General features: G+C 32.7%; 2 protein-coding genes across 5 annotated transcripts in view; one reads left to right on the forward strand and one right to left on the reverse strand.

The window, feature by feature from the left end:
• LOC139501804 (E3 ubiquitin-protein ligase Midline-1-like) overlaps nucleotides 1-12800 on the forward strand; it is a 34603-nt gene extending 21803 nt beyond the window's left edge. For all 4 annotated transcript variants that reach the window (XM_071291020.1, XM_071291023.1, XM_071291021.1 and 1 more), the window contains exons 4-9: nucleotides 349-579; nucleotides 954-976; nucleotides 7868-7995; nucleotides 8687-8838; nucleotides 11319-11529; nucleotides 12068-12800. In XM_071291020.1, the coding sequence (XP_071147121.1) occupies nucleotides 349-579; nucleotides 954-976; nucleotides 7868-7995; nucleotides 8687-8838; nucleotides 11319-11529; nucleotides 12068-12360 (1038 nt within the window). In that variant the 3' untranslated portion in view covers nucleotides 12361-12800. The remainder of the gene's footprint in view (nucleotides 1-348; nucleotides 580-953; nucleotides 977-7867; nucleotides 7996-8686; nucleotides 8839-11318; nucleotides 11530-12067) is intronic.
• Nucleotides 12801-18530: 5730 nt separating this feature from the next.
• Nucleotides 18531-26471, reverse strand: LOC139501306 (uncharacterized). Its single transcript, XM_071290336.1, has 7 exons — nucleotides 26194-26471; nucleotides 23299-24346; nucleotides 22229-22521; nucleotides 21419-21556; nucleotides 20688-20786; nucleotides 20074-20165; nucleotides 18531-18748 (listed from the first exon to the last, which is right to left on the reverse strand). The coding sequence occupies exons 1-7, from the start codon at nucleotides 26402-26404 to the stop codon at nucleotides 18623-18625; spliced, it is 2007 nt and encodes a 668-aa protein (XP_071146437.1). The 5' UTR covers nucleotides 26405-26471; the 3' UTR covers nucleotides 18531-18622.
• Between the last annotated feature and the right edge of the window lie 812 nt (nucleotides 26472-27283).

Raw genomic sequence — 27283 nt, forward strand, 5'->3', positions numbered from 1 at the left:
TGTCATATCCAGTTTGCAAAATGGTTTGTAATGGGAGATAACTCCTTCTATTTTTTCTTTAGTTTTCAAAGAATTGATACAAATATTACATTTGAATTTTAAAAGACATATATTTTTATCCAAAAAAATTCAAACTTCATTTTTTATGTACAGATAAAAAATGTAGAGGATTTCTGAGTAATTTGTATATTTTTGGTAATTTTGCTCTTCAACATTTTAAATGAGATCGCAAGAGGAGCTTGACAGGAATAGATGCTACCTAGGTTTTTATCTCTTGTATTTATATGTCTCTTGTGGTTGAGAAGTCATTATGCAGAAATGTAACTTTCTATATTTTCTATTTAACAGCAAGCTATAAATAGAAGAAGAGACGAAATAAATATGCATTGTGATGCTTTAATGGCCGAAATAGAAAATAAAAGGAATTTTTTTCTTGCTGACCTTGAATATGAAGAAAGAATTCGACAAAATGACATGGAAGATATGGTAAAAGCCATTGAAAGAATACAGGGGTCATCTCAAGCACTACAAAACTTTGCAAAAGAACTTCTCAAAGAAAATGTCCCAGAATTCCTTGAGGTAAGTACTTTATTTTTAATTAGTACAATAAACATCATGTACAGGAACAAATTTTTAAACTTCGTTTCATATTTGATAGTAATTTGCAGTATTTTTTAAAATTATCAATTATTATGATATTTATTTTTAGTGAAAAAGAAGTTTCAAATTTATCAAGTACACTTGTCCTATTATTAAACTTTAAAATTTCAAGAAAAGAAGTAGATATATCTAAAATAAAATTCACAATTGACCTATAAATTTCAAGAAAAGAAATGGAAATGTTTAAAAATTTTATCACAAACGAAATAGTTTTTATGAAAGTAATAAAATCCCAATTAAGCAGTTAAGGGGAGATAACACAGTAAACAAAATATAATCCTTTGTATTTTCAGGAGGCCTGTTCATTAAATGAAAAGTGAGTAGACCTAAATTATAATTTGTTAGTTGGGTACAACTGTCCACTGGGGTAAAGCTGATGACCGTAACTGCATTCACGGTCATCCCAAGATGTCGGATGGAAAATTAGGTCAGTTTCTGTATTGTCTGTTAAAGTGTTTCTATATCATTTTCTTTACAAATTATACATTGAAACGATGTAAATTTATAAAAGAATCACTTGGAAATCACTAATTACTTCTGAGAAATGTGCATGAAACGGGAAATTCGATTTGAAAAAATCGCCAAGATGACCGTAAATCATAATCGAGATGACCGTAACAGAATCAGCGATTCATAACAAGGCTGACCGTAACTGCTATTAAGATGACCGTAATTTGTAAATGATGACCGTAACTTTTAAAGGATGACCCTCAATTCTAAGAAATATCCGTAATTATATAACTATCTTTTTGTATCAAATGATTGCCAAAAGACATGCAAATGAACAGGAAGGGAAAACATGCCACAAAAGCACGATCAAATGACACCTTACAAGCATAATAAAAAAAAAAATGGGGTGCACAGCCTTCAACTGCTCGACAAAAGATTTTTGTTTGTTTCTGGGATTCCTTTTAATGACATATAATAAACACACATTTTTAAAAATGCCAAAAAATTGCATGTACACCCATTGATATTATATAGTCTTTCATTTTGTCGTGCAAATAAAATAACAGAAATATTTTGAAAATATCATTCGAATAAACGAGTGAAGTTGAGCTCCAGCAAAGTAGATCCTTAAAATAGTATTGTACGAAAAGCGTATCACAAGGCGGAACGTTGTCAATTTGTATATATACAGAAATGTTATTCATACAGTCAGGATTCTACTTCTTCAAAATTATCTCCCCATTAGTGATTACGCCAGTTCATGCTCACAATCGTAGAAATGGAAGCCATTGTAGGGATGACGCTCTGCCAATTTTGCTCTTGAAAACTGATAAATTTATCCACATAGCACCATTACGATCGATCGTTATATGTAAGTTATATTTTAAAAGACAAATGTATCTACTAGCTAATGAGCATTAGTTAATGATCTTGTCTGCATTGATTCAACTTAAAAATATTGTCTGTTCGGATGTCAGATGGAATTTTTGAAAATTCTTAAGCATTTAAAAAATTCTAATTAAATATTTCGTGGAAGGGCAGACTAAACATTTTCAGTGGTTGAAGATTATAAACCCTAATTATCACACACAAGAAAATCATATTTTTTCGAAGATATCCATTTTCATCATCCAAATTAAAAGACTGTCGTCAAGTATAGAAACAATAGCTATTCGAACACACCTACTCTGTTTTTGTGATTCATTAGATAGGTATCTCACTTGACCCATATATTTCATCTTTTCGTACTGTCATTTTTTTACGTTATAAAGTCAACCTGTAGCTTTGATATATAATAATGATAAAATCTGAAGCGAGATGCTATATAAAATACTTTTGCTTTGTACGTTTTAAAGACAAAATATACACCCCAAACATGCCTTAACATAAAAAGGTGCACTCGATTTTTCTCTTTTCGATACAATCGTTACCTGTTTTGGGGAATTTTTTCTTGATTCACATAATGGAAGGGCAGACACGAAAATTTCTGAACTAAAAGATTGATATGTTCTCCGTCCGTGATAAAAAAAAATCGGAGGTTATGCATTTTCTACATCCAACTTTAGATACTATATATAAAAAAGAAGATGTGGTATTATTGCCAATGAGACAACTATCCAGAAAAGACCAAAATGACACAAACATTAACAATTATAGGTAACCGTAAGGCCTTCAACAATGAGCAAAGCCCATACCGCATAGTCAGCTATAAAAGGCCCCGATAAGAACCATGTCGTCGACTTGATATCTTATTGTTTTGCATTACTATGTAATAGATACATTGAAAACTTATGCAAATGGTGTTTTTAAAATAAGAAAATTGTCGTTTTATTTGTTTCTATTAACTTTTTAAAATTTTGTTACTATATCAAACATTACAGTTAACATTTATCGCTTTCTCGATAAACACAGAGCTTCGATTCTTTTGTTCTATTTAAAAAGTGTTTCCGCCTGCATATATCAAGACAAATTAAGATTTTAATCTGCTTCCTCTGGAACCATACACATGGGCTCGATTACCAAATATTCGTATGTATTATTAATGTTTTTAATGCTCCATTTATTGGCATTATGTTTTTCTGGTCTGTGCGTACGTTCGTCCGTTCGTCTGTTTGTTTGTCCGTTTGTCCAGCTTCAAGTTAAAAAAAAATTGAAACTTAGTACACATTTTCCCTATGGTATGATCTTTTTAATTCTAAAGCCAAATTACAGTTTTATCCCATTTTCATAGTCCACTAAACATAGAAAATGATAGTGTAGATGAGGCATCCGTGTACTAGGGACACATTCATGTTTCTTCAAATTTTAATATCAATAAATATTTCATTGTTTACGAGAAATATGCAATTTACTATCATTGTTATAAATCCTAAATATGGCCAATTATATTATAGTTCAAAACAAGAGGCTGTCACAACGACAGCAAACCGGATTTATTAATATTTATTTGTGTCCTGGCAATATCACAAGAACCATTACTGATGAATGATGAAAGTGAAAATCGTCAATATCAAATTTGACCTCAAGTTTGTCATCAGTATCAACATCTTAAAATTTGAAAAGCTTAGATTGAATGGTTCATGAGTAAATGTAACAACGTGAATGGAAACGCCATTTCACAATCTTTCAAGAACCATAACTCCTGAACGGTAAAAGTCAAAATCGTCATTATTGAACTTGACCTCCATTTTGTCATCAGTAACAACATATTAAAATTTGGGAAGCTTAGGTAGAACATTTCATGCGTAAATGCACGGACACGACTGGAAACTCCATTTTTCAATCTTTCAAGAACAATAACTCCTGAACGGTAAAAGTCAAAATCGCCATTATTGAACTTGGCCTTTATTTAGTTGTTAGTAACATTATATTAAAATTTTAAAAGCTTTGGTTGAACGGTTCATGAGTTAATGCACGGACAACATTTGATTGCCGCCCGCCCGCCCGCCGTACATCCCCAAATCAATAACCGACATTTTTGTCACAAAAATCAGGTTAAAAAGAAATTTATGAAACATATTTATATCCGCTAACCGAGCCCTTATTGAGATCGACAAACTCAACAAAAAAGCTTTGAATACAATACGGATATTTCTTAGAATTGATGGTCATCCTATAAAAGTTATGGTCGTCCTATATAAATTACAGTCAGTTTTTACAAATTACGGTCATCCTTTACAAGTTACGGTCATCTTTTTACCAATTACGGTCATCCTTGTTTTATGTTACGGTCATCTTGAAAATATTTTGATTATGATTTACGGTCATCTTAACGATTTTTTCAAATCGAATTTCCCGTTTCATGCACATTTCTCGGAAGTAATTAGTGATTTTCGAGTGATTCTTTTATAAATTTACATCGTTTCAATGTAAGATTTGTAAAGAAAATGATATAGAAACACTTTAACAGACAATACAGAAACTGACCTAATTTTTCATCCGACATCTTGGGATGACCGTGAATGCAGTTACGGTCATCAGCTTTACCCCAGTGAACTGTCAGTCATTTAAATAACTCTAATTAAAAAACAATATAGTTGGAGTTCCTTAACATTAAAACAACTTCAAACAAACACACCATATCTCAGAACACTTAAATTTATTATAACGTGCCTAAAAATGTAGTGGCTTTTTCTCATGTTTTTGGTTAATAATTACTTCTGAATGCTCATCTTCCCTAACCAAGGGTTATGATCCACTGTCCTCCTCTCCACCCTTGGCAGATTGAGATAGAATTTCGGAGACACAAGGTAGAGATTTTCATTGGTTGCAGTCGAAACTGGCTGCATCCAATCAAAAAGCGCCTATAACATGATCATAACATAAATGTAGAAAGTGTATTTAAACAATTGTCACGTGCTTATTGTGCAACAAATTTTTACATCTCTAAACATACAACTATACTAGTGACAATTTGAATGTTTTTAATCAACTAATCATGCTAATAGAAGTTCTGTGTATGTTTCTTGCACAAATGCATGAATGTCAACATATATATTCGTTTACTGTCTTTCCAAGTGTGAAAAATCTAGATGCTACTGTGTTTTCACCTCCAAATTGAAGAGTTCAAGTGCTACCATTGGTCAAGAATAATGTATTCTGAATGGGCGTGAGTTTAATCTACGGATAGATGGCACAACATTGTTTTCACAAAATTGTTGGCTTAATCTGCCATTAGAGTGGAGAGGAGGGGAGTGGATCGTAACCCTTGGCTAGCAAAGATGCTAAATGCTGTGCATAGGCAGAAAATCATAATCAGTATTGAACTTACCATGAAATTGTACATTCCTTTTTAGCTCACCTGTCCTGAAGGGACAAGTGAGCTTATGCCATCACTTGGCGTCCGTCGTCGTCTGTCGTCGTCTGTCGTCGTAAACTATTTCAAGAATCTTCTCCTCTGAAACTACTGGGCCAAATACTTTCAAACTTTAACTGAATGTTCCTTAGGGTATCTAATTTATAAATTGTATCCGAAGTTTTGATCTATCAACAAACATGGTCGCCATTGCTAAAAATAGAACATATGGGTCAAATGCAGTTTTTGGCTTACAACTCAAAAACCAAAGCATTTAGAGCAAATCTGACATGGGGTAATATTGTTTATCAGGTCAAGATCTATCTGCCCTGAAATTTTCAGATGAATCAGACAACCTGTTGTTGGGTTACTGCCCCTGAATTGGTAATTTTAAGGAAATTTTGCTGTTTTTGGTTATTATCTTGAATATTATTATAGATAGAGATAAACTGTAAACAGCAATAATGTTCAGCAAAGTAAGATTTACAAATAAGTCAACATGACGGAAATGGTCAGTTGACCCCTTTAGGAGTTATTGCCCTTTATAGTCAATTTTTAACCATTTTTCGTAAATCTTAGTAATCTTTTACAAAAATCTTCTCCTCTGAAACTACTGGGCCAAATACTTCCAAACTTTAACTGAATGTTCCTTAGGGTATCTAGTTTGTAAATTGTATCCGAAGTTGTGATCTATCAACAAACATGGTCGCCATTGCTAAAAATAGAACATAGGGGTCAAATGCAGTTTTTGGCTTTTAACTCAAAAACCAAAGCATTTAGAGCAAATCTGACAGGATAATATTGTTTATCAGGTCAAGATCTATCTGCCCTGAAATTTTCAGATGAATCAGACAACCTGTTGTTGGGTTACTGCCCCTGAATTGGTAATTTTAAAGAAATTTTTCTGTTTTTGGTTATCTTGAATATTATTATAGATAGAGATAAACTTTAAACAGGAATAATGTTCAGTAAAGTAAGATTTACAAATAAGTCAACATGATGGAAATGGTCAGTTGACCCCTTTAGGAGTTATTGCCCTTTATAGTCAATTTTTAACCATTTTTCGTAAATCTTGGTAATCTTTTACAAAAATCTTCTCCTCTGAAACTACTGGGCCAAATACTTCCAAACTTTAACTGAATGTTCCTTAGGGTATCTAGTTTGTAAATTGCATCCGAAGTTGTGATCTATCAACAAACATGGTCGCCATTGCTAAAAATAGAACATAGGGGTCAAATGCAGTTTTTGGCTTATAACTCAAAAACCAAAGCATTTAGAGCAAATCTGACATGGGATAATATTGTTTATCAGGTCAAGATCTATCTGCCCTGAAATTTTCAGATGAATCAGACAACCTGTTGTTGGGTTACTGCCCCTGAATTGGTAATTTTAAAGAAATTTTGCTGTTTTTGGTTATTATCTTGAATATTATTATAGATAGAGATAAACTGTAAACAGCAATAATGTTCAGCAAAGTAAGATTTACAAATAAGTCAACATGAAGGAAATGGTCAGTTGACCCCTTTAGGAGTTATTGCCCTTTATAGTCAATTTTTAACCATTTTTCGTAAATCTTAGTAATCTTTTACAAAAATCTTCTCCTCTGAAACTACTGGGCCAAATACTTCCAAACTTTAACTGAATGTTCCTTATGGTATCTAGTTTGTAAATTGTATCCGAAGTTATGATCTATCAACAAACATGGTCGCCATTGCTAAAAATAGAACATAGGGGTCAAATGCAGTTTTTGGCTTATAACTCAAAAACCAAAGCATTTAGAGCAAATCTGACGTGGGTAATATTGTTTATCAGGTCAAGATCTATCTGCCCTGACATTTTCAGATGAATCAGACAACCTGTTGTTGGGTTGCTGCCCCTGAATTGATAATTTTAAGGAAATTTTGCTGTTTTTGTTTATTATCTTGAATATAATTATAGATAGAAATAAACTGTAAACAGCAATAATGTTCAGCAAAGTAAGATCTTCAATTAAGTCAATTTGACCAAAATGGTCAATTGACCCCTTAAGGAGTTATTGCCCTTTAAAGACTTTTTTCACAATTTGTTCATCATGTTGACTTACTTTAAAAAATCTTCTCCTTTGAAACTGCTGTATGTATCAATTTCAGCCAAACTTAGGCTAAATGAGTTTCAGAGTATCTAGTATAAATTTTATATTTTAATTTCCTTGTATGTCAAGAAACATAGCTCCTATGGCTAAAATAGAACATAGGAGAAAATGATTATTTTTTTTGGCTTTTGAAGAAAATAGGACGATCCAAAAAACATTTAAATAAATTGAAAAGCCAAAATAATCATTGATGAGAGATTTAACCAAAAGAATTAAGGTGAGCGATTCAGGCTCTTGAGAGCCTCTTGTTTTTCTAAACATTCATGACATTTAATTTTCAAATCTCAAAAATCTATAAACTGGAATTCACTCTGTATTTCTTTTGTTGTCAGGTTACTAAAAGCTAGTATTGATTGTCAAAGTGTTCAGAGTCAGCAGAGTGATTTAGAATCCCTAGCATCAAAAGTTGTTGACTTTAGAAAAGAGAAAGGCGTACTACGAGACCTTCATTATTTGTCGGGTAAGCAGTATATATCATGGTTGATTAAGACAGTTTCACTATGTTTTTATAATTACAAAAATTGCAATTAGATAGCTGGGTTTGCAAATAAATTCATTTTAACTGGTAGTACTATTTGGATGTACCATTTCCTAAAATCACAATAATTAGTACATGTAGTAATGCAATTTTGTCAATTTTTTAACAATTGCAATACCACTTCTTTTTATGGCCTACTTAGGGGCAATATGATTTTCTGTCTGTGAGTCTGTTGGTTTGTCCATCTGTCCTGCTTCAGGTTGAAGTTTTTAGTCAAGGTAGTTTTTGATGTAGTTGAAATCCAATCAATTTGAAACTTAGTACACAATGCTCCCTACGATATGACCTTTCTAATTTTAATGCCCAATTGCAGTTTTGACCCCAATTTTATAATCCACTGAACATAAAAATGGACATGTTCTTTTTTTTTTATATATTTTCCATACTATTTAAGTTTTATTTCTACACAAAAGTCATACATTTCATATAAAACAAATCCATGGACATCTTATTTTTTCAAATGGTTACACATGTATCTCAAAAACAGTCACCAATTATTTTTTGCCATAAAGATATATTATATATTGAGCTAAGGGAAATCTTTTATGAAGTAGTTGTTCTTTTGAATTTTAGTAGCAAACATAATGTAAATATTAAATCTTCATTTTTGTAGCTCCAATGACACCAATAGTTGATGTCAGCCGGTGTACGAGGAGTGAGGATTGTGTAGTACTAGTTTTATCAGCACCACAAAGTATACATGATGTTATTGATCAGTATGAAATTCATTACTGTTCTGAAGAGCAGAAGTCGCTTGAAATTGAGGTTTGTATCTATTGTTGATTTCTTTATTTATGTGAACTTTAACTTGAGATATGAAAACTGACAGTCCTAGTCAATTAAGATTAGAGTCAAGTGCACCTGCACAAGCAGGGTTCGAACTCACAACCTCAGTGTTGACTGGCTAGTGATTACAGTAGTAACTACTTAGACCCCTCAGCCACAGAGGCCCCTTTAGATATAGGAAGATGAGTGCCAATGAGACAACTCTTGTAAAGTAAACCATTATAGGTCAAGGTACAGCTTTCAACACGGAGCTTGTCTGTTTGTCTTTTTCATTTTTAGCCATGGCGTTGTCAGTTCATTTTTGATTTATGAATTTGACTGTTCCCCTCTTTTAAGTGGATTAAGGAAAATTCGCAAATTGTGTGGATATTTGATTTCCTATTTTTTTCAAAGTCTGCTTGTGCCTATAGAAATTTGTACTATGTTGAACATTTTAATTTGTCATTATGTGCAGCCAAGAAACATCAAATAACTATTGACAAAATCTCACCAAATATAAAGTTGTTTCTTGGATGTGCACATACTTTGACAAACTAAAGTATATCTAAACTTTGAAGAAAAACAAGGGAAATCAAGAAATTTTATGAAATAAACAATTTTTTTCTTGATTTGTTGCCATGGTAACAAGTTAAATGTCAAATTTGTTTTTATTTCGATTCCTTGTACCAAAATTTAACAATTAAAGAATATGCATGATAACTTGTAGTAATATATGGACAAAATAAGGGCCTGATTGTCCCTACTTAGGTGCTTCTTAATTTTTATGCCCCACCTACGATATTATGCCCCACCTACGATAGTAGAGGGGCATTATGTTTTCTGGTCTGTGCGTTCGTCCGTTCGTTCGTCCGTCCGTCTGTCCGTTCGTTCGTCCGTCCGTCTGTCCCGCTTCAGGTTAAAGTTTTTGGTCAAGGTAGTTTTTGATGAAGTTTAAGTCCAATCAACTTCAAACTTAGTACACATGTCCCTTATGATATGATCTTTCTAATTTTAATGCCAAATTAGAGTTTTTACCCCAATTTCACGGTCCACTGAACATGGAAAATGATAGTGCGAGTGGGGCATTCGTGTACTGAGGACACATTCTTGTTTTATGATAGTTATGGAGGCAGTTAACTGTACAGTAATTATTCATTTACATTTTCATAAAGGATCTGCCTACTGTTTATTAATTTGATGTATGATACAAAATGTAGAAAAGATCCTTATGCATGTATCCCTTTTAGCTCACCTGGCCCGAAGAGTCAAGTGAGCTTTTCTCATCACTTGGCGTCCTGACACCGTCGTCATCTGGCGTAAACTTTTTACATTTTGAACTTTTTCTAGAGAACCACTGAATGGAATGAAACCAAACATGGCATGAATGTTCCTTAGGAGGTGCTGACCAAGTGTTGTTACTTTGTTGCCGATCCTTCATCCAAGATGGCCGCCAGCTGGGGACTTAGTTTAACATAGGACCCTATGGGAAATGCATACAAATCACTTCTTTTAGAAAACCAGTTAATGGAATGAAACCAAACATGACATGAATGTTAATTATGAGGTGCTGACCAAGTGTTATTTTTTTGTTGCGGATCCATCATCCAAGATGGCTGCCAGCTGGGGACTTAGTTTAACATAGGACCCTATGGGAAATGCATACAAATGACTTCTCTTAGAGAACCACTGAATGGAATGAAACCAAACATAGCATGAATGTTCCTTATGAGTTGCTGACCAAGTGTTGTTATTTTGTTAGCGATTCCATCATCCAAGATTGCCGTCAGCGGGGGACTTGGTTTAACATAGGACTCTATTGGAAATATTTACAAATGTCTTCTTTTAGAGAACCACTGAATGGAATGAAACCAAACATAGCATGAATGTTCCTAATGAGATGCTTACCAAGTGTTGTTACTTTGTCGCAAATCCAACGTCCAAGATGGCCAACAGTGGGGGAACTAAGTTTAACATAAGACCCTATGGGAAATACATACAATTTCTTCTTTTAGAGAACCACTGATTGGAATGAAACAAAAAATAGCATGAATGTTCGTGATGAGATGCTGACCAAGTGTTGCTATTTTGTAGCCGATCCATCATCTTAGATGGCCGCCAGTGGGGGGACTTAGTTTAACATAGGACCCTTTGGGATTACATACAAATGTCTTCTTTTAGAGAACCACTGAATGGAATGAAACCAAACATAGCATGAATGTTACTTATCAGATGCTGACCAAGTGTTGCTACTTTGTAGCCTATCCATCATCCAAGATGGCCGCCAGCAGGGGGCTTAGTTTAAGATAGGACCATATGGGAAATGCATTCAAAAGTCTTCTACTAGAGAACCACTGAATTGAATGAAACCAAACATAGCATGAATGTTCCTTTCCTTAGGCCGGAAATTGTGATTATGTGATTACTTGGACACCCCAATGACAGGCCTCAAAAGTATCCACTATATTATTTTCTTTTTACAGGAAACTGTGATAGTGAAGAATGTACCAGATGACAGACTTGTGGCTAAGGGCCTGCCATCCAATAATGCTAATGTAGTTATACTGCTAGACAACCTGTGTAAAGGGACCACATACTATTTCTGTGTTAGTGCTAGCAACTTGTCAGGGAAATCCCCTAATTCTGAAGTGGTGCAATGTACAACTTTGATGCATAGTGAAAGTGTTATACCAGGTAGGCTATTAATAGATGTTAAAATACAAATGGTTTTTTTCTTGCATCTATTTTTACCAGGAATCCTGTTTAAACCTAAATAAAAAAACATGATTTTAAAGAAAACAAAGGGAGACAAATGTCTATAAGAGAATAACTATTAAAGAAACTATTGTGGATTCATTATTATTCTTTGGATACCAATTTCCATCCATTTCGTGGGTACAGAGAATTGAAATGTTCAACGAATATCAAATTTGTAGTATGATTAAATGCAGACATTTTGAAAACCATGAAATTAAATATCCATGTAATGCAAGTTTTCCTCAACTGTACATATTAAGTCATGAGTTAATGTAAAGCATAAGTGAATTATTGCTGTCCAGCCAAATATTTGATTTGCTTGGATTCGGCCCCTATTAATGAGCTACATATTTGCTTATTGCATAGACTTTTTACAAGTGTCACTCCCAACTTTCTTTCACTTGCGGCCGGTCCCTATAAAATTGTAGATCCCCACCTTTGAATATATTTATATTTAGCTGTCATTCTTTTGCAGTGCCTGTGATAGTTGAAAGTTTATGTCGCCAGTTTACGTCTTCAATACAAGTATACAGCTCAAGTCCGCAGGACATCACAGTTGACCAACAAATATCTCATTTTCTGTTATACAGACCCTTAGGCCAGAGTAGAGCATGGAAAACCATTCCTTTATATGGACGACAAGACCATCGTGTATTTGGATTAGAGTCTAGCATTGAATATCAGTTTGTAATCTTAGGGTGTAATCCACGAGGTGAATGTCAAATATCAAATAAAATTGTCTTGCAGACAGAACCAACTAATTATTGATGCTGTAGTTTTTAGTATTTTTATAATTGAAAGGAACAAATTAATACCTTTTACAGTGGCGGATCCAGGGGGAGGGTTCCAGGGGTTGGAACCCCCCCTTTTTTTTGGACGATCAATGCATTTGTATGGGGACATATAGTTGGAACCCCGCCTTTGTCCTGGGTTGGGAACCCCCCCTTTTTAAAATGGCTGGATCCGCCCCTGCTTTTAGGGATTATTTTGTTCTGTTGATAAACTGTTGGAAAGAGATTATTGGTTATATAAAAATTATTGATAATTTTATCCCCATGTTGAAGAAAAGCTTTGAAAATGTTACCCATATAGAGTATAGCCAATTGAATATTGATTGGACCTCATTAAAATGATTTCATCAGAATTTTAACATTTTTTTTCGAAAAATGGAAAGCTAATTTCTAAAGAAATTCGTTAAGTTAAACATGTTAAAGGTTTTAAAAGATGCAAAATTGAATTTTGAATTAAGTTTTTATAAAGCTTTTATAATTTAACCAGATTTGCTAGAGATGAAAAGGCAGAAAAGAAGATCATGTACAAATTCTCTTGATTTGATCATGTAATGTCATATATTTATAACAGTTAATCTACGGTAAGGCAATTTGCAACTTCACCCTAATTTTAAAGACCAATTTAGATACATGGTGGAACATGTAAATTAGTGCTGATAAATGGGAGATAACTCATTACATTCGAAACACATTCAATTGCCCATTACTAGTTTGATAAATGGTCCGAGAACACAATTAATTCGTAGTGCATTTCTTTTAGAACATAAATGAAAATAAAAAAAATCCCACCTGCGCTTTCTCAAAGAAACTTTTACAGTGTGTTGTACTACTTTTGGGACAAATTATATCAAATTTATAGAAAACTTCATCGCCTCTAACTCAAAATATGGCCAATTTTATGTTTAGGGCGTCTTGAAATCTTTTGACAGCTTCCGAAGTGCTCATTTTCAACCTTTTTCAGCTGGACCAAATCACTACTTTCCTTTAAAATTCTGGACCCAAATTTTTTTACAGTGTAATTTCAACCCCCTTCTTGCAATTTGAGGCAGTGAACATGGAGAAATAAATTTGGAAGGGGTATAAAAATTAATGGCAAGTAACCCACTGTCAACACTAGGGACTATATTTGTGAACAACGAAAATCAAGGGACGACAATGGTGGTCTCGGACCTAATAGGGTAGAAAGAGTAGACAAATCTTAAAAAAACTTGGTATGAACAAAGCTTAATGTATTATAACACTACTTACAAAGTTTCATGACAATAGGATGTATATTATAGACATTAAGTTTAGTTCTATACTCATCTTTGCGTGTAAAATTTTGACGTTAAAATTGAAAAATTTCAACTATCAACATTTGGGGCTTTAAAAATTTAAATATTGCAAAAAAATACTTGTTAAATGCCTTAATATATAACTTATCATGTACTAAAAGCAATAGAGTACTCATTTGATTTATCAGACTTGGCATAATTATTCATAAGTCAAATTTATATGAGCCTGCGCCTAAAAATTCAGGTTTTTCAATGAAGTGGAGCCTTACATGAAGATGTAATATTTTCCAGCAATTTTAAATTTGTGAAGCTTTTTGGTTATAAATAATCCTTACATATGTATTTAAAGTACTTTAAATGGAAAGAAAAGTTACAAATAACATATCATATTAGTTTAAAAGGGTCTTAGGCCAAGTAAGACTGGAAAAAATTTAGGGTCAATTAAGGCCGTGCCACATATTTACATTTAAAAATGCATATTGAGGCTATAAAAAATAAAAATGTGTGTCTTTTTTATCATTTCTATACTCATGTGACATGATACAACAAATCTGAGCACAAAAAGACTCTTGCAAATAACTTTTCTTACAAGCAGTATGGGCTGAAACAAAGATTTTTGCCTTTTTAGGGAAAAACTTTCATGCAATTTATTCTCAACAGGCTTATATTTAAACCACTTGCTATCCTACAGAAGAAAAGAAATATAGTATGTGAAATGGAACAGGTACAATAGACATTGTAAAGTGCATTTGATACAAATTTAGTGAAGTCTCTAATATGGACATCAAATTTTATATACCAAGCTCCCCACTATTGCCTTCATCCAAACAAGGCGTTAGACAAGGGTCATTCATACAACACATTTTGCACATTTTATCTGAGATAAACTTCTTTTCTGTAGATTCAGAGTTCATAAATAAGTAAAAGAAGCAGGTAAAGGCATAGAAACACAAATATTGACACATAAAAACCTGTCAGATAGAAAGTCAGGATGACATTTATGCATCAATATTGAAAAAGTTATAAAATGCCTATTTTGACCATAAAATGTCAAAATTGGTCGTTTTGGCAGAAATTCTATAAAATAAAAGTTTAAATCCTTTAGTTTCATGCTATTTGACAAGTTGACACCATCAAATCATTTAGGGAAGTTGCCAGAGTACAAATTCTATATTTACAGATTTCACCTCTTAGGTCCGAGAACACAATTAATTCGTAGTGCATTTCTTTTAGAACATAAATGAAAATAAAAAAAATCCCACCTGCGCTTTCTCAAAGAAACTTTTACAGTGTGTTGTACTACTTTTGGGACAAATTATATCAAATTTATAGAAAACTTCATCGCCTCTAACTCAAAATATGGCCAATTTTATGTTTAGGGCGTCTTGAAATCTTTTGACAGCTTCCGAAGTGCTCATTTTCAACCTTTTTCAGCTGGACCAAATCACTACTTTCCTTTAAAATTCTGGACCCAAATTTTTTTACAGTGTAATTTCAACCCCCTTCTTGCAATTTGAGGCAGTGAACATGGAGAAATAAATTTGGAAGGGGTATAAAAATTAATGGCAAGTAACCCACTGTCAACACTAGGGACTATATTTGTGAACAACGAAAATCAAGGGACGACAATGGTGGTCTCGGACCAAATGTGATATTTGAGAGAAAATTAGGTTTGTTCACAAAATACCTTATTTAAGTTGTATTTGTAGTTCATGTATTAGTTATGTTATTTATTGGTGCTATTAGTGCGTTAAAAATGTGGCATGTTTTGAAAATAAGAAAAATCTTGTTTCTGCATATTATAATAGGAATTGCTTAATTACATCCTTTTATGTAGTTAAACTGAGTTTAATAAGTTTTTGATTTACATACTTATTTTTATGGTTAAAAACTTAAAAATCAGTTATTTATTTATAAATAAGATTAAATATTTGTTGCTTAACTTTTTTTACTTAGTATATATACACTCTATTGCTGTTTTAAAAATGTTTTCTACTGTTTCCAAATACCAAGCTTTTTAAAAGACTTATTAAGATTGATAGTATGTATTTAAGGTAACATAAAAAGCAGAAAAAATTGATGTGTCAGTGTGTGCTTGTTTTCTAGATATCAGCCATAGAATTTTCATTGTTTAACATTGGCACCTTTTTGCTTTCAAAAACAATGAAAATTAACAAATATTTTATAAGATTTTCCAATATGGCTTTTAAAATTTTATGTAATAAAATATAATGAAAAGAAAGTATGATTTAGCAGGCAAATTTTTAATGGCGCTACATGGATAAAACCAGAGGATTCCAAATATCTGGCAAAAATAGAACAAAACAAGAGGAGTGAACATGCTTAAGGATGAATGTTACTAAATGTTAATTAAGATTTTAATTCCCTATTTGTATGTTATAATTGTTTGCACTTAAACTTAAATAATACTACAAGTTGTGTCTGTGATAGTTGAGAGTTTTCTATGAAGAGTTTATTGCACTTTTTGTCTAGTCATTTAAGATGTAGAATTGATTATCTAATTACAATACAGATCCTGTGTCTCAAGTTTTGCCTGCAACAATTTTCAGATCTGCAGTGACATCACAACATGTAACTCAGACCAATCAATGATTAGCATTTGTGTTATGTACACAATGTTGAGAGGTGATGCGGATAAGAATCCTCTAGATTTTCCATAGACTTTAATGCAAATTAATTTAATTGATATATATCGTTACCAGTTGAATATAGTAATTTTACTCTTTTAATATTGTTAAAGACACTATATAATATCTCCATTTTGATTTTTAACATACTATAACCTCTGGTTAAAAATAAATCCGAAATATAAATTATCAGTAATCACCTTCAAATAGATGAAAAATCTAGAGGATTCCTGATGGCATCACCCCCTGAAAAATGTAAATGCCAGGATGTCCGGATCTGAGAATGTGTTCTACTTTCTGTTATGGTAATCATTACATCAGCCAACGAAATTTTAGCTTTCAAATTTTTGAAGGTGTATATCGTTATGAAAAACCCAGAGGACCCCAAAAGGTCTTTATACCATAAAGTAGAACCAGATTGTTGTCAAACAAATGACAGACCCAAAATCTGTATTTCAATCAGATATTAAACGAATAGCAGTATTACAACTTGTTTTCACTAGATATTTATTTCGTAGATTTTTGACACTCAGCAGGGCTTAATAGTAAATTATCATAGAGTTAAATCATGGTGCCATGTAGTAAATGTGATTTTACATTATAGGGATATTTTTTTATATATGTGAAAATGATTTCTTCTTTTTTTTGTACAATTGAAGTATTTTTTCTGGAAGTTGTTTATTTCTTCTTATGAAAAGAGAAATATATTATTTAGTTTGAAATACTCAAGCTTTAGATTTATTTAATGTGTATTTGTGATAAAATCATGTGCTGTATTGCTAGACTGTGATATTTATAATAGAAGCTATATTTATATTTGAATAAAGAAAATAAGTAAGAGTTTTACTTTGAATATATTATCAAATAGATCAGGTGGCATAAGGATAGAAGTTTGGAAATGAGTTTGTTCTTCAGTTATAGTTTTTGTCCAGCTTGTGGCTTTTGTTGCAGAACGCTCAACATAGGGATAGTGATTTGGAGTTGGCAGCAATGCTAGCTAACTTCTTAAAAGCTTTATATTTTAGAAAGGTGGAAGACCTGGATGCTTCATACTTTGTATATAGATGCCTTAGGTTACGAAGTTTCAATCTGTCATGTGTTCATTGTCCTTGACCTCATTTTCATGGTTCTGTGACTATTTGGAAAAAAAATCAAGATTTACTGAAATGTTAATTTCTCTCTTATGTGTGATAGGATAATTATATTTGGTATGTGTACCTTGCAAGGTTCTCAATGCCGTCAGACAGTTTTCACTTGACCTAAACCTCATTTCATGGAGCAGTGAACAAGGTTAAGTTTTGTGGTCAAGTCCATTTCTCAGATACTATAAGTAATAGGTCTATTAAATTTGGTGTATGGAAGGACTGTAAGGTGTACATGTCCAACTGCAAGGTGTCATCTGAAATTGACCTAATTTTCATTGTTCAGTGGTTATAGTTGAGGTTTTGTGCTTTGGTCTATTTTCCTGATACTGTATGCAATAGGTCGACAATATTTTGTGTATGGGATGATTATGTCCAACTGGCAGGTGTCATCTGGCCTTGACCTCATTTTCATGGTTCAGTGGTTATAGTTTTTTGTGTTTCTGTCTATTATCTTATACTGTATGCAATAGGTCTATGGAATGATTGTGAGGTGTACATGTCCAACTGTCTGGTATCATTTGACCTTGACCTCATTTTCATGGTTCAGTGGTCAATGTTAAATTTTTGAGTTTTGGTCTTTTCTTCTAATATGTTTTGTGTATGGAAATATTTTATCATAATCATGTCAGTCTTGCAGATTTTATTTGACCTGACCTCATTACCACGGTTCATTGCTCAGTGTTAAGTTTTTGTGTTTTGGTCTGTGTTTCATAAAACTATAAGCAATAGGTCAACTTCATCTGTTGTATTAAAGATTGTAATCTGTACATGTCTGCCTGGCATGGTTCATCTGACTTTGAACTCATTTGCATGGTTCATTGAATTGGTCAATGTTTAGTTTTTTTGGTTAAATCTATTTCTTAGAAACTATAAGCTATAATAGGTCAACTATATTTAGTGTATTGAATGATTTTAAGGTGTACATGTATTTCTTGTTTGGTTTATATGACCTTGAGTCCTTGACCTCATTTTCTTTGATTATGTGAAGTATACATTGTAGTAAAGATTTATATTTAGGACTATCAACATAATATCAATTATTAGAAAAGGAGGCGAGACGTTTCAGTGTGTGCACTCTGGTTTGTTTTTGTTTGAACTTTAAAAATCATATTTATTTAAATAAAAGAGATACACAAATATATTACACACACAAAAATAAAAGAAACATCATTTCAAAATGAATATCCAAATGATGAGGCATCTGAAATAGTAGAATAACCTTCCCAGTCTTGGAAATCCTTCTGAATCAACCAGTAGGTCGTTTCTGGACAGTTGTGTTTCTTCAATTCATCCTTCGTCTACAACAGTTTTATGATTTTTTTACAGCAGATTCCATTGAGTGTGTAGCAAAAGGTAATATTTTTGGTTAGCTTGCTTGTTAGCTGAACCGTGAAGTCATTGTTAAGTTAGGTAAACTACCCTACTTTAAGAATAGACTAGTCCGACAGAAAACCTATTAATCTGTATGTTGGACTATGCTACTTCGAAAGGCGGGTAGTATACCTGACCTAATAATGACTTCACGGTTCAGCTAACAAGCAAGCTAACCAAAGATATTACCTTTCGCTACACACTCAATGGAATCCGCTGTAATATAATAGAACATTATAAACAAGACTAACATTGTCAATTTATTTTACATTGATGATGATGTTGGACGGTTGCTTGACGTCTAGCCTCAAATTAATATGTATATTCAGGACGAGAAAATGTTAATGTAGTATGAGAGTGAAACACTGATTGTACTAGACCTACACACTCAGCTGGATTTTTAAAGTCTTAGTTCACAAAGCATCAGTCCGCAGGAAAACATGAGTCCCCTTATACATTATTATGTCTCCGACCAGTCTTTGTTCTTACTCGTTAATGCAACGTGCTGATTGGAGAAACAGCAAGAACCCACGACCTCTGAATGCTAACACGCTGCTACGAGAACACTAAGGCGGTAATTTTACATTGAAGAACCTTATGATGAGTTCCTTTCACTTTCCTTTGCTAAGAGAATTTAAACAACTGATAAGATTACATTTATACTTTTATCCATTTTATAATTTTAAATGTATAGTGTACATACAAGTTCCTGTTTTAACTAATTTTTAGTTTTATCCTATTCTAACTCTGTTAATATTATTTTAAATTTTAACCAGTAGATAGAATTTTAAATAACGCAATTTTAAAAATAAACAAAATTTTTAAATGCGGTGACCCTGCAGATAGGGTGGACTTCCAGAAGAAGAAGAAGATGAGTTTCAAAAGTGTAGGAGAAAAAACTGATTCTTTAGGAGGCCATACACGTCTTAGGTTTTCTGTTTTGCTTTTGTCTCATAATCAAGTATAATATCGTAATATAGGTCACTAGCATACTGTGTAATATTGACATCTTTTTCTTTTAAAGACCATGAAAAAGTAACAAAGGTTTAATAAGATTATCAAAAGTAACTTGTAAACTATACATGTATGTAATAAAATTATGAAAATAAACGGGTATAAGCTAGCGGGCTAAAGTTCTAATGGCACTACATAGAGTATTTCAAATGTCTGACAACAAAGTCAAAAACAAGCCTATCGAACATTTATTTAACAAACATGAAACGTACAACAAAAGAAACAATGCAAAACTTACAAAAACAGTCATCGTTTGTCGTTCTTCCATTTCAAATCCACCAATGGTGCTCAATAGGGAGTAAGAGGAGTGGCTGATCTGTATTTTGTTTGCTATACAATAAAACTGAATTGATTAAATATGTATTAATTTATGACCATATAGCGACCTATCACTGCTTAAATATACTAAAATCAAGGATTTGTATAGTCTAACTATACAAATCCTTGCTAAAATCATTTGGTAGATATATATAATAATAGTTGTCTAAATTTCAATGAAATCACATATCCCTATTATTTACAGTAGAATATGAAATGGCGAAATTCGAAAATATATGTTAAGCTGCACATGTGATTGGTTTTACGTCTTGCCAGCAATAAATATGTTTTGATTCCATTTTTTAATCATATTTTCGAGTGGGGGATGAGGGGGTAGGAATCGAGCCAAACATTATAACATTCTTTTCACTGTACGTTGTGTCATTGTTTGTGAGTGGAATTGATTTCATTGTCCCTTATACCGCATTATTTAGTGGTCCCCAATTTTACCGATTTCGTCGCATTTCCGAAACGAAATGTTGACTGAGTGTTTATTTTATGTAAAATGTAAAAAAAAACATTAACACCACTTACTTTCTCCCGATGATTCCATCAATGCTGCTATTCGTACTGTAGACCCAAACAAACAATACCTAGGATTCTTTGAACCAACCACACCTGCTACTACTGGACCTACACAATATCAATAATAAAATTGAGATTGGAAATGGGGAATATGTCAAAGAAACACTAACAACCCGACTAAAGAGCAGACACCAGCCGAAGGCCACCAATGGGTCTTCAATAAATCTATTTGATAGAACTGTAGAATTATGTGTTCTAACTAACAAGTCTGCATATCTAGCAATCAACTCGTTTGTATTGGTCAAACATAGGGAAAAGGAAAATTCTCATGTAATTAGACAAATTTTTTTAATCCCACCATCAACAAACCCTTAATTTAGATTACGATTATAGCACAATGTTAACTGCTGTAACCCTTTTATGAAAATTTTACCTATTATGTCTGTTTGTTTTGTTCACACATCGTTGTCAATATAATGACATTTGATGCAACTGTCATACAATTGAGAGGTTTAGCTAGCTATAAAACCAGGCTTTATCTACCATTTTCTAGGTAAGAAATCTCTGTACCAAGTCAGGAATATGACAGTTGTTATCCATTTGTTTGATTTGTTTTAGCTTTTGAGTTGTGTCATTTGATTAGCCCGGTTAGATTTAATTAAAGGGACTTTCCGTTTGAATTAAGTATTTTTGTGATTTTACTTTTTTCTTAAGGTTGTTTCAGAGTTGATAAAATTTACCTGAATGACATCCTATTCTGAGCTTGTACCTTACACCAGATAAATGTGGAAGTTCTAACTTGTTTACATGATATAACAAATCTAGGGACAAAGTGGCTATTTCAGATGCATGTCTCGATCCGTTCCGTCTCGGTACACCTTAAAATATAAAATGCATGATATATCTTTACTAAAATGACCACTGACTGTGAATTATGCATTATAGATACAATGGATAAGCGTTGGTTCTTGAAAAAGAAACTATGAGCCCGTTTTTGAATAGGCTGACGTCACGGAAATGGTTTGACTAATATTTTTAAACAAAAAGTTGAAACTCCGTCTAGCAAAATTAACCTTTGGTAGTTTTAACTGAGATTGTTTGGCGTTTTTGATAATAAATATATTCATATACTAGTACATGATACAAAAACAGATGATAAGGTTCTTTTGCCAGTGAGACCAATATCCAAATTACAAAACTGTGTAAAAATACAGATAACCGTAAGGCACGCAACGATGAGCAAAACCTATACCGCATACTAGCAGTAAGCTAGAAAAGGCTTGTAAAAAATATGAAACAATCCAAGAGAGTAAATTCGACAAATCTGAATTTTGAAGAATAATTATAGCATTATTGTCATTCAAGAATGTAGTCAATCAGAACTCGAGAGTTTACAGGACATCTACTGATTACTGTAGACGAACAATTTAGACCTCTCGTTATTTAAACCGCCGCCATACATTTACAAATGTAGTTATCATTGAAATATTAGCACTTATCGAATAAGTAAGTATTAATTAGTAAGTAATGAATAAAATAAAAGTAAAAACCTGATACCACCATGTAGCCATCTCCGACTGTTTCCACTTTATAGGTATCATAGATACTAATCCTATCATCAAAACAAGAAAACAACGTGTTCAACATGTCTGTCACTTGAAAGGGTGAACTGTTTGACGATAGCTGGGTGAAACCGACCATGTCGCTTTGAAATATTGTACATTCTGTGAAATGTTCAGCATTGAAGCTTCCTGTCTGTTTCAGGTCCTCAGCTACTGTCCTCGGTAACATTTGGAACAAAACGGCTTCACTCTGCTTCTTTTCTCTATTTACTGCTTTGGTTCTTTAATATGCAATAAACAGAAATACAGAATTAACGAGATTAAACTTGTTATAAATACATGCATCATCATCGTGCAGTTTCACCACAACATTAAAATAAATTTCATTAACATCTAAAGCGGTCGAAACTGTAGATTTGATAAAAAAAACAAAACTTTTATAACAAGTAACAAGTGTGTGATGAATATATAAGTGTGTGTTCATTGAACACAAAAAAATAAACAACATAAATGCAATTTCTTCATAAATGTACATGTGTTTTACAAAACATGTGTAGATAAGTTAATTTTGGATGTAAAACGTCTTCTGATTGGCTGACGTTATTTTGTTATCAGCCCATAGACCTAATTTAGTCATGTGACCGTAACGTCATCAACGTTTTTTCATGGTTTTCTACTATTAATAAGTCTAAAATAGTATTCGAAATAGCATAAAAAAAAATCGATGCACACTGTTAAATAACCCGCTACGCGCGTTATTCAGTGTGCACCAAATTTTTTATGTTATTTCTTCATAGACAGAAAAAATATTACAGTCATTCCTTAAAGACCAAACAGCCTATTGTTTATGCGCATCAGCTAACGCAACTTGGTAGTGACATAAAAGTTTGAATGAATGCAATTTACACAATTTAGGGTAAAAGTCAACGATAAAGCAACCTAACGACACTGTATGGCCTTTAACAATGAGAACAATCCCTACTGTAAAGTCAGGTATTAAACCCATTATGAATGACTATGAAATAAAACATCAATTCCATATTTATGACTATACTTACTTCTTAGCGATGTTTAATGAGTACTTCTGAATATTTGATGTCAATTTGTATACAAACATTATTATCACTGGACTTATTATTACAATTCCAGAAAAGATAACACCCGCAATTATCATTTCTTTCATATCAGCATTGGAGTTGTTTTTCAGAAGTCCGTTGATCTTAGCGGTTAACTTCATCTGTGCAGATCTCATAACATCCATGTAGATACTCATATTTGCATACCACCGTTTTGCCTTTTCAAGCGATCCTTCCGAGACTAATGAATTATTAGCTTTGATATCTTCTCTCAAATCGTTAATGACACGCAGCGTTTGATTTTGAGCGTCAAGGGCTGTATGATAAATATCAGAAGCCGTAACAGAATACATTCTAGCAGATGCAAAATGTGTTCTTGCGCTGTCTTGGCTTTCCATAAAGAGTAAATAGTGCTTGCGGTCCATGAATGCACCTGTCGCGTAGTAATATATTCCATAGCCTCTCTCTCGGCCAATATACTCGCTCGCAATTATCAATTCTTGATACCCCACTAATGTTTTCCAAATAGTTCCAGTATCGAACTCACTGACTGAGTCGTACATCCACTTAATAAATATTTCAATAGTCTGTGAGTAAAAACTTATTTCATCAGTCGCTGTCGCATTATTAGAATCTAGTTCGTATCGATGTCTATTTAGAAAATTGACGAAATGCTCACGTGACTTGTATTGTTTCTGTTTATTACTCGGACTAACAGGCCACGAAGATAAATTATCTAAAGCGCCATCTGTTTCCGGATAAGCTAGCAATAATTCTCTCTTTGAATCGAGACCAAGTTGACTTAAATAAAGGGAGCTCATGTCGCGTTCTTTTTGCAGGGCCAGTAGAAAACCACCAACTTTTACTCCAAATTCTATTTGTTCGGCTATCGCATCGGTATTGATGTAACTTGTTAAGGATTTAGAAAAATCCACTGCTGTAATGGTTGTCAATATCAATAATGGAAGTAAAACAACTGCCAGCATTTTTGCCATTTGTTTTCTCTGTCCAATAACTGAGATTGGGTTCCCTGGAATGTATAAATCCGTCGAAGTATTCAATTTTAATTTAGGGGGTTTTGAAATGCGAATCGTTACTGAAATTTTCACAATTATGATCATTAATAACAAACGATTCTCCATTAATAAAAGAATGATACAGCCTAGTTTGCACATTGAGAAAGATAATTTCAAATGTGTTATACCGTACAGTAAGATCACGCAAAGGATCTCATCAAATCATGTATCAATATGACGTTAATTTTTATTTCACATATTTGTAGAGAAACTGGAGTGGGTTTCAAAAAAGAACTTAAGACTAAGATTTGTCGTAAGTTAGGAATAATTCAGTATACTTACTATCTATCTCAGTCACAAGGTTTTTTTTTAAATCGTTAAAAAACTTTCTAAAAAATATCCGTTTATAAATTAGAACTAAATATTTAATAAACGACCTTTCTAATTGTTTAGTGTTTTGTACATGTTGGCTGTCACTGTACGTGCAACACAGTGTCTTATGAAACCCTTTGAGGGCAACAGATAACTTTCACTGTGTGTAAGAGCAAAATGTTAAATAACCACATTTTCCACATTGATATGTGTCCACACTCATAATTATCCACACTGATCTGTGTCCACACTTGTAATTTATTAAGATAGTGAGCTTTTAATCAGTTTGGTCATTTCGCATATCCTATTTGGTTTTATAGTTCTCCATCTGTTCTGATTCTTATACATCATTGGCTTTGTAATATTAGACTTAGGGCGTTCTTGATGAAGGTCAATTTTTTTTATTTAATATAAAATTTCTCTATATTTTTCTATAAATTAACTTTATCTTATAGTAAATAGAAAAATAAATAAAAACATGGGGTCACCGTTCATTTGCGCTCACAATCTGCATTCGAAAGAAGCATACATTTTTGTAAAGGTGCTTTTTCTGTTGAACTAAGAAGAGAAATAAAGTTAATATCGAAATAAAAAAAGAAATTTATTACAGAAATCGCTCAAATTTAACAATAGTTTAGTTTCAGTACAGCTTATATGGAAATTATAATAAAACATCTAATAGGTCACCGATGAGTTAAAAAAAGATATTTCAATTTTAATGCCAAAAAAATGGCATTCATCAAAGGGAGATAATTTGGAACTTTTTCAATGATTATATACATTTTAAAAGTCATCTGGGGTCAACACGAAATGATTTTTTTGAATGATTTTTGTATCATTTGATAAAGTAACAACTACTAAAGGTAATAAATAAAATTTGTAATGAAAAACAAATGTTCATTTTTTTTCTGAAATTTTTATACCCTCGAGCCTAATAGCATTTAACTAAAAAAAATTGCATGTAGTCTAGATAACTAAAAAACAAAATTTTTCCAATTATATCACAATTATTGATACAGATTAGTGTCTTTTGATGACTAGGGATGATTCAATAATTATCAACCCAGAAATATGATATTCATCGAGGTCAGCTGCTCATGATGCAATTTGATTGGTTACTTTGAAAAGTGATATGAGCCCATATTCCATATTCCATATATATGAACAGAGATTGAATATTCGGGTTTCACATGAGATGTGAAATTGTAAGATTGTTGGCTTATTTTCCCTTTGGTGCTCCATTTCTCTTTCTCCTGACGACTCGATAAGACTTCAAAAATAACTTATCATTTAATTTGTAAATCGCATATTGACATCAAAATATTTTTTCTGAATTATTGGAATGTTTGCAATGTTGCTGCTATGTTTTTGATGACGTACACTCAACTATTCCGAGTTTTTATTCAAATTGAAGACATTGCCCCGCCCCCTCTCACGTTAACCTATCAAAATAGTCACGTGTTGTTACATGTACATATTGAGGACTTACCAACACATATTCTTCGGCATGTTTGGTTTGGCGCTGAATGAAGCATATTCATAATGGCCTCATTCAGATCATTCTGCGAGAATGTAGAACTAGATCTAGTGCTGATGGAGTATCTTCTTCCTCGAGAGCCAGCGGCTGCCTCTGATTTTAGGCTCCGCATGGATATTTCAATAGGGATGATTTTGTTATTTAGTGCCGCCATTCTGCTCATCTCAATTAAGTATTGTTTTGAAGAACTGTAATTTAATAAATAATATATATAAAGAGCTAGACTAAGTGTAGTTTTATTTTATGGAATAAAAAAAAACAATAAATGTTCAGAATTTTAAAATTAATAACAGAGTCTCTTTAGGTGGATCCTTCATTTAAATATTCTTTACTTTTCTACTATTTTAAAAAAATATTCCATATTATTCTCTATATTTTATATTAAACCCCGTTATTCTCCATTCTTTTTTTGTCTATTCTTAATAAAGGCTGTCTTTATATTTTAGTTGTTGTCTATTCTATATTTTTGGGGCCATAATTTGTGCCTGTAAAGTTTTATTTCTATTCTTTAAACCCCATCCAGACCCTCATAATTTAGATGAAGAAATAAACCATATTATACCTATTTGTATATTTCATAATGATGCAATATAATATATTTTGGATTTAATTTAACTTATTGGGAGCTACCATTTAATTTTTATGGGGGGCTAGGATGAAAATTTTGTCCTGCATTTTTTTTTTTAGTTGTAATCTCTGTCTGCCTTTTTATTTTTCACTCTTTTCGGTCCTGCTTTTCTTTTTCTTAGTTTATCCTGAATTTTTTTACATAAATTGTCAGCCTTTTTTTTTGCCAAGTTGCTCATCCTGCTTTTTTTTTATACTCAAACCTCCTGTCCTGCCTTTTTTTCAAATTTCATTTAAGCCCCCGCCCCCCCCCCCCCCCCCCCACCCCCCCTCCCACCCTTTTCCCCCTAAAAAATCGTCATGGCAGGACAGACGATCTCCAAGGACATTTATAAAAAAAACACATGATATGACAAACTGTACGTGATGTGTTGTGAAAATGATAATAATAAAATAATAATAATATTAATATTTT

This window comes from Mytilus edulis, chromosome 13 (assembly GCF_963676685.1).
Source record: "Mytilus edulis chromosome 13, xbMytEdul2.2, whole genome shotgun sequence".
Taxonomy (NCBI): Eukaryota; Metazoa; Mollusca; class Bivalvia; order Mytilida; family Mytilidae; genus Mytilus; species Mytilus edulis.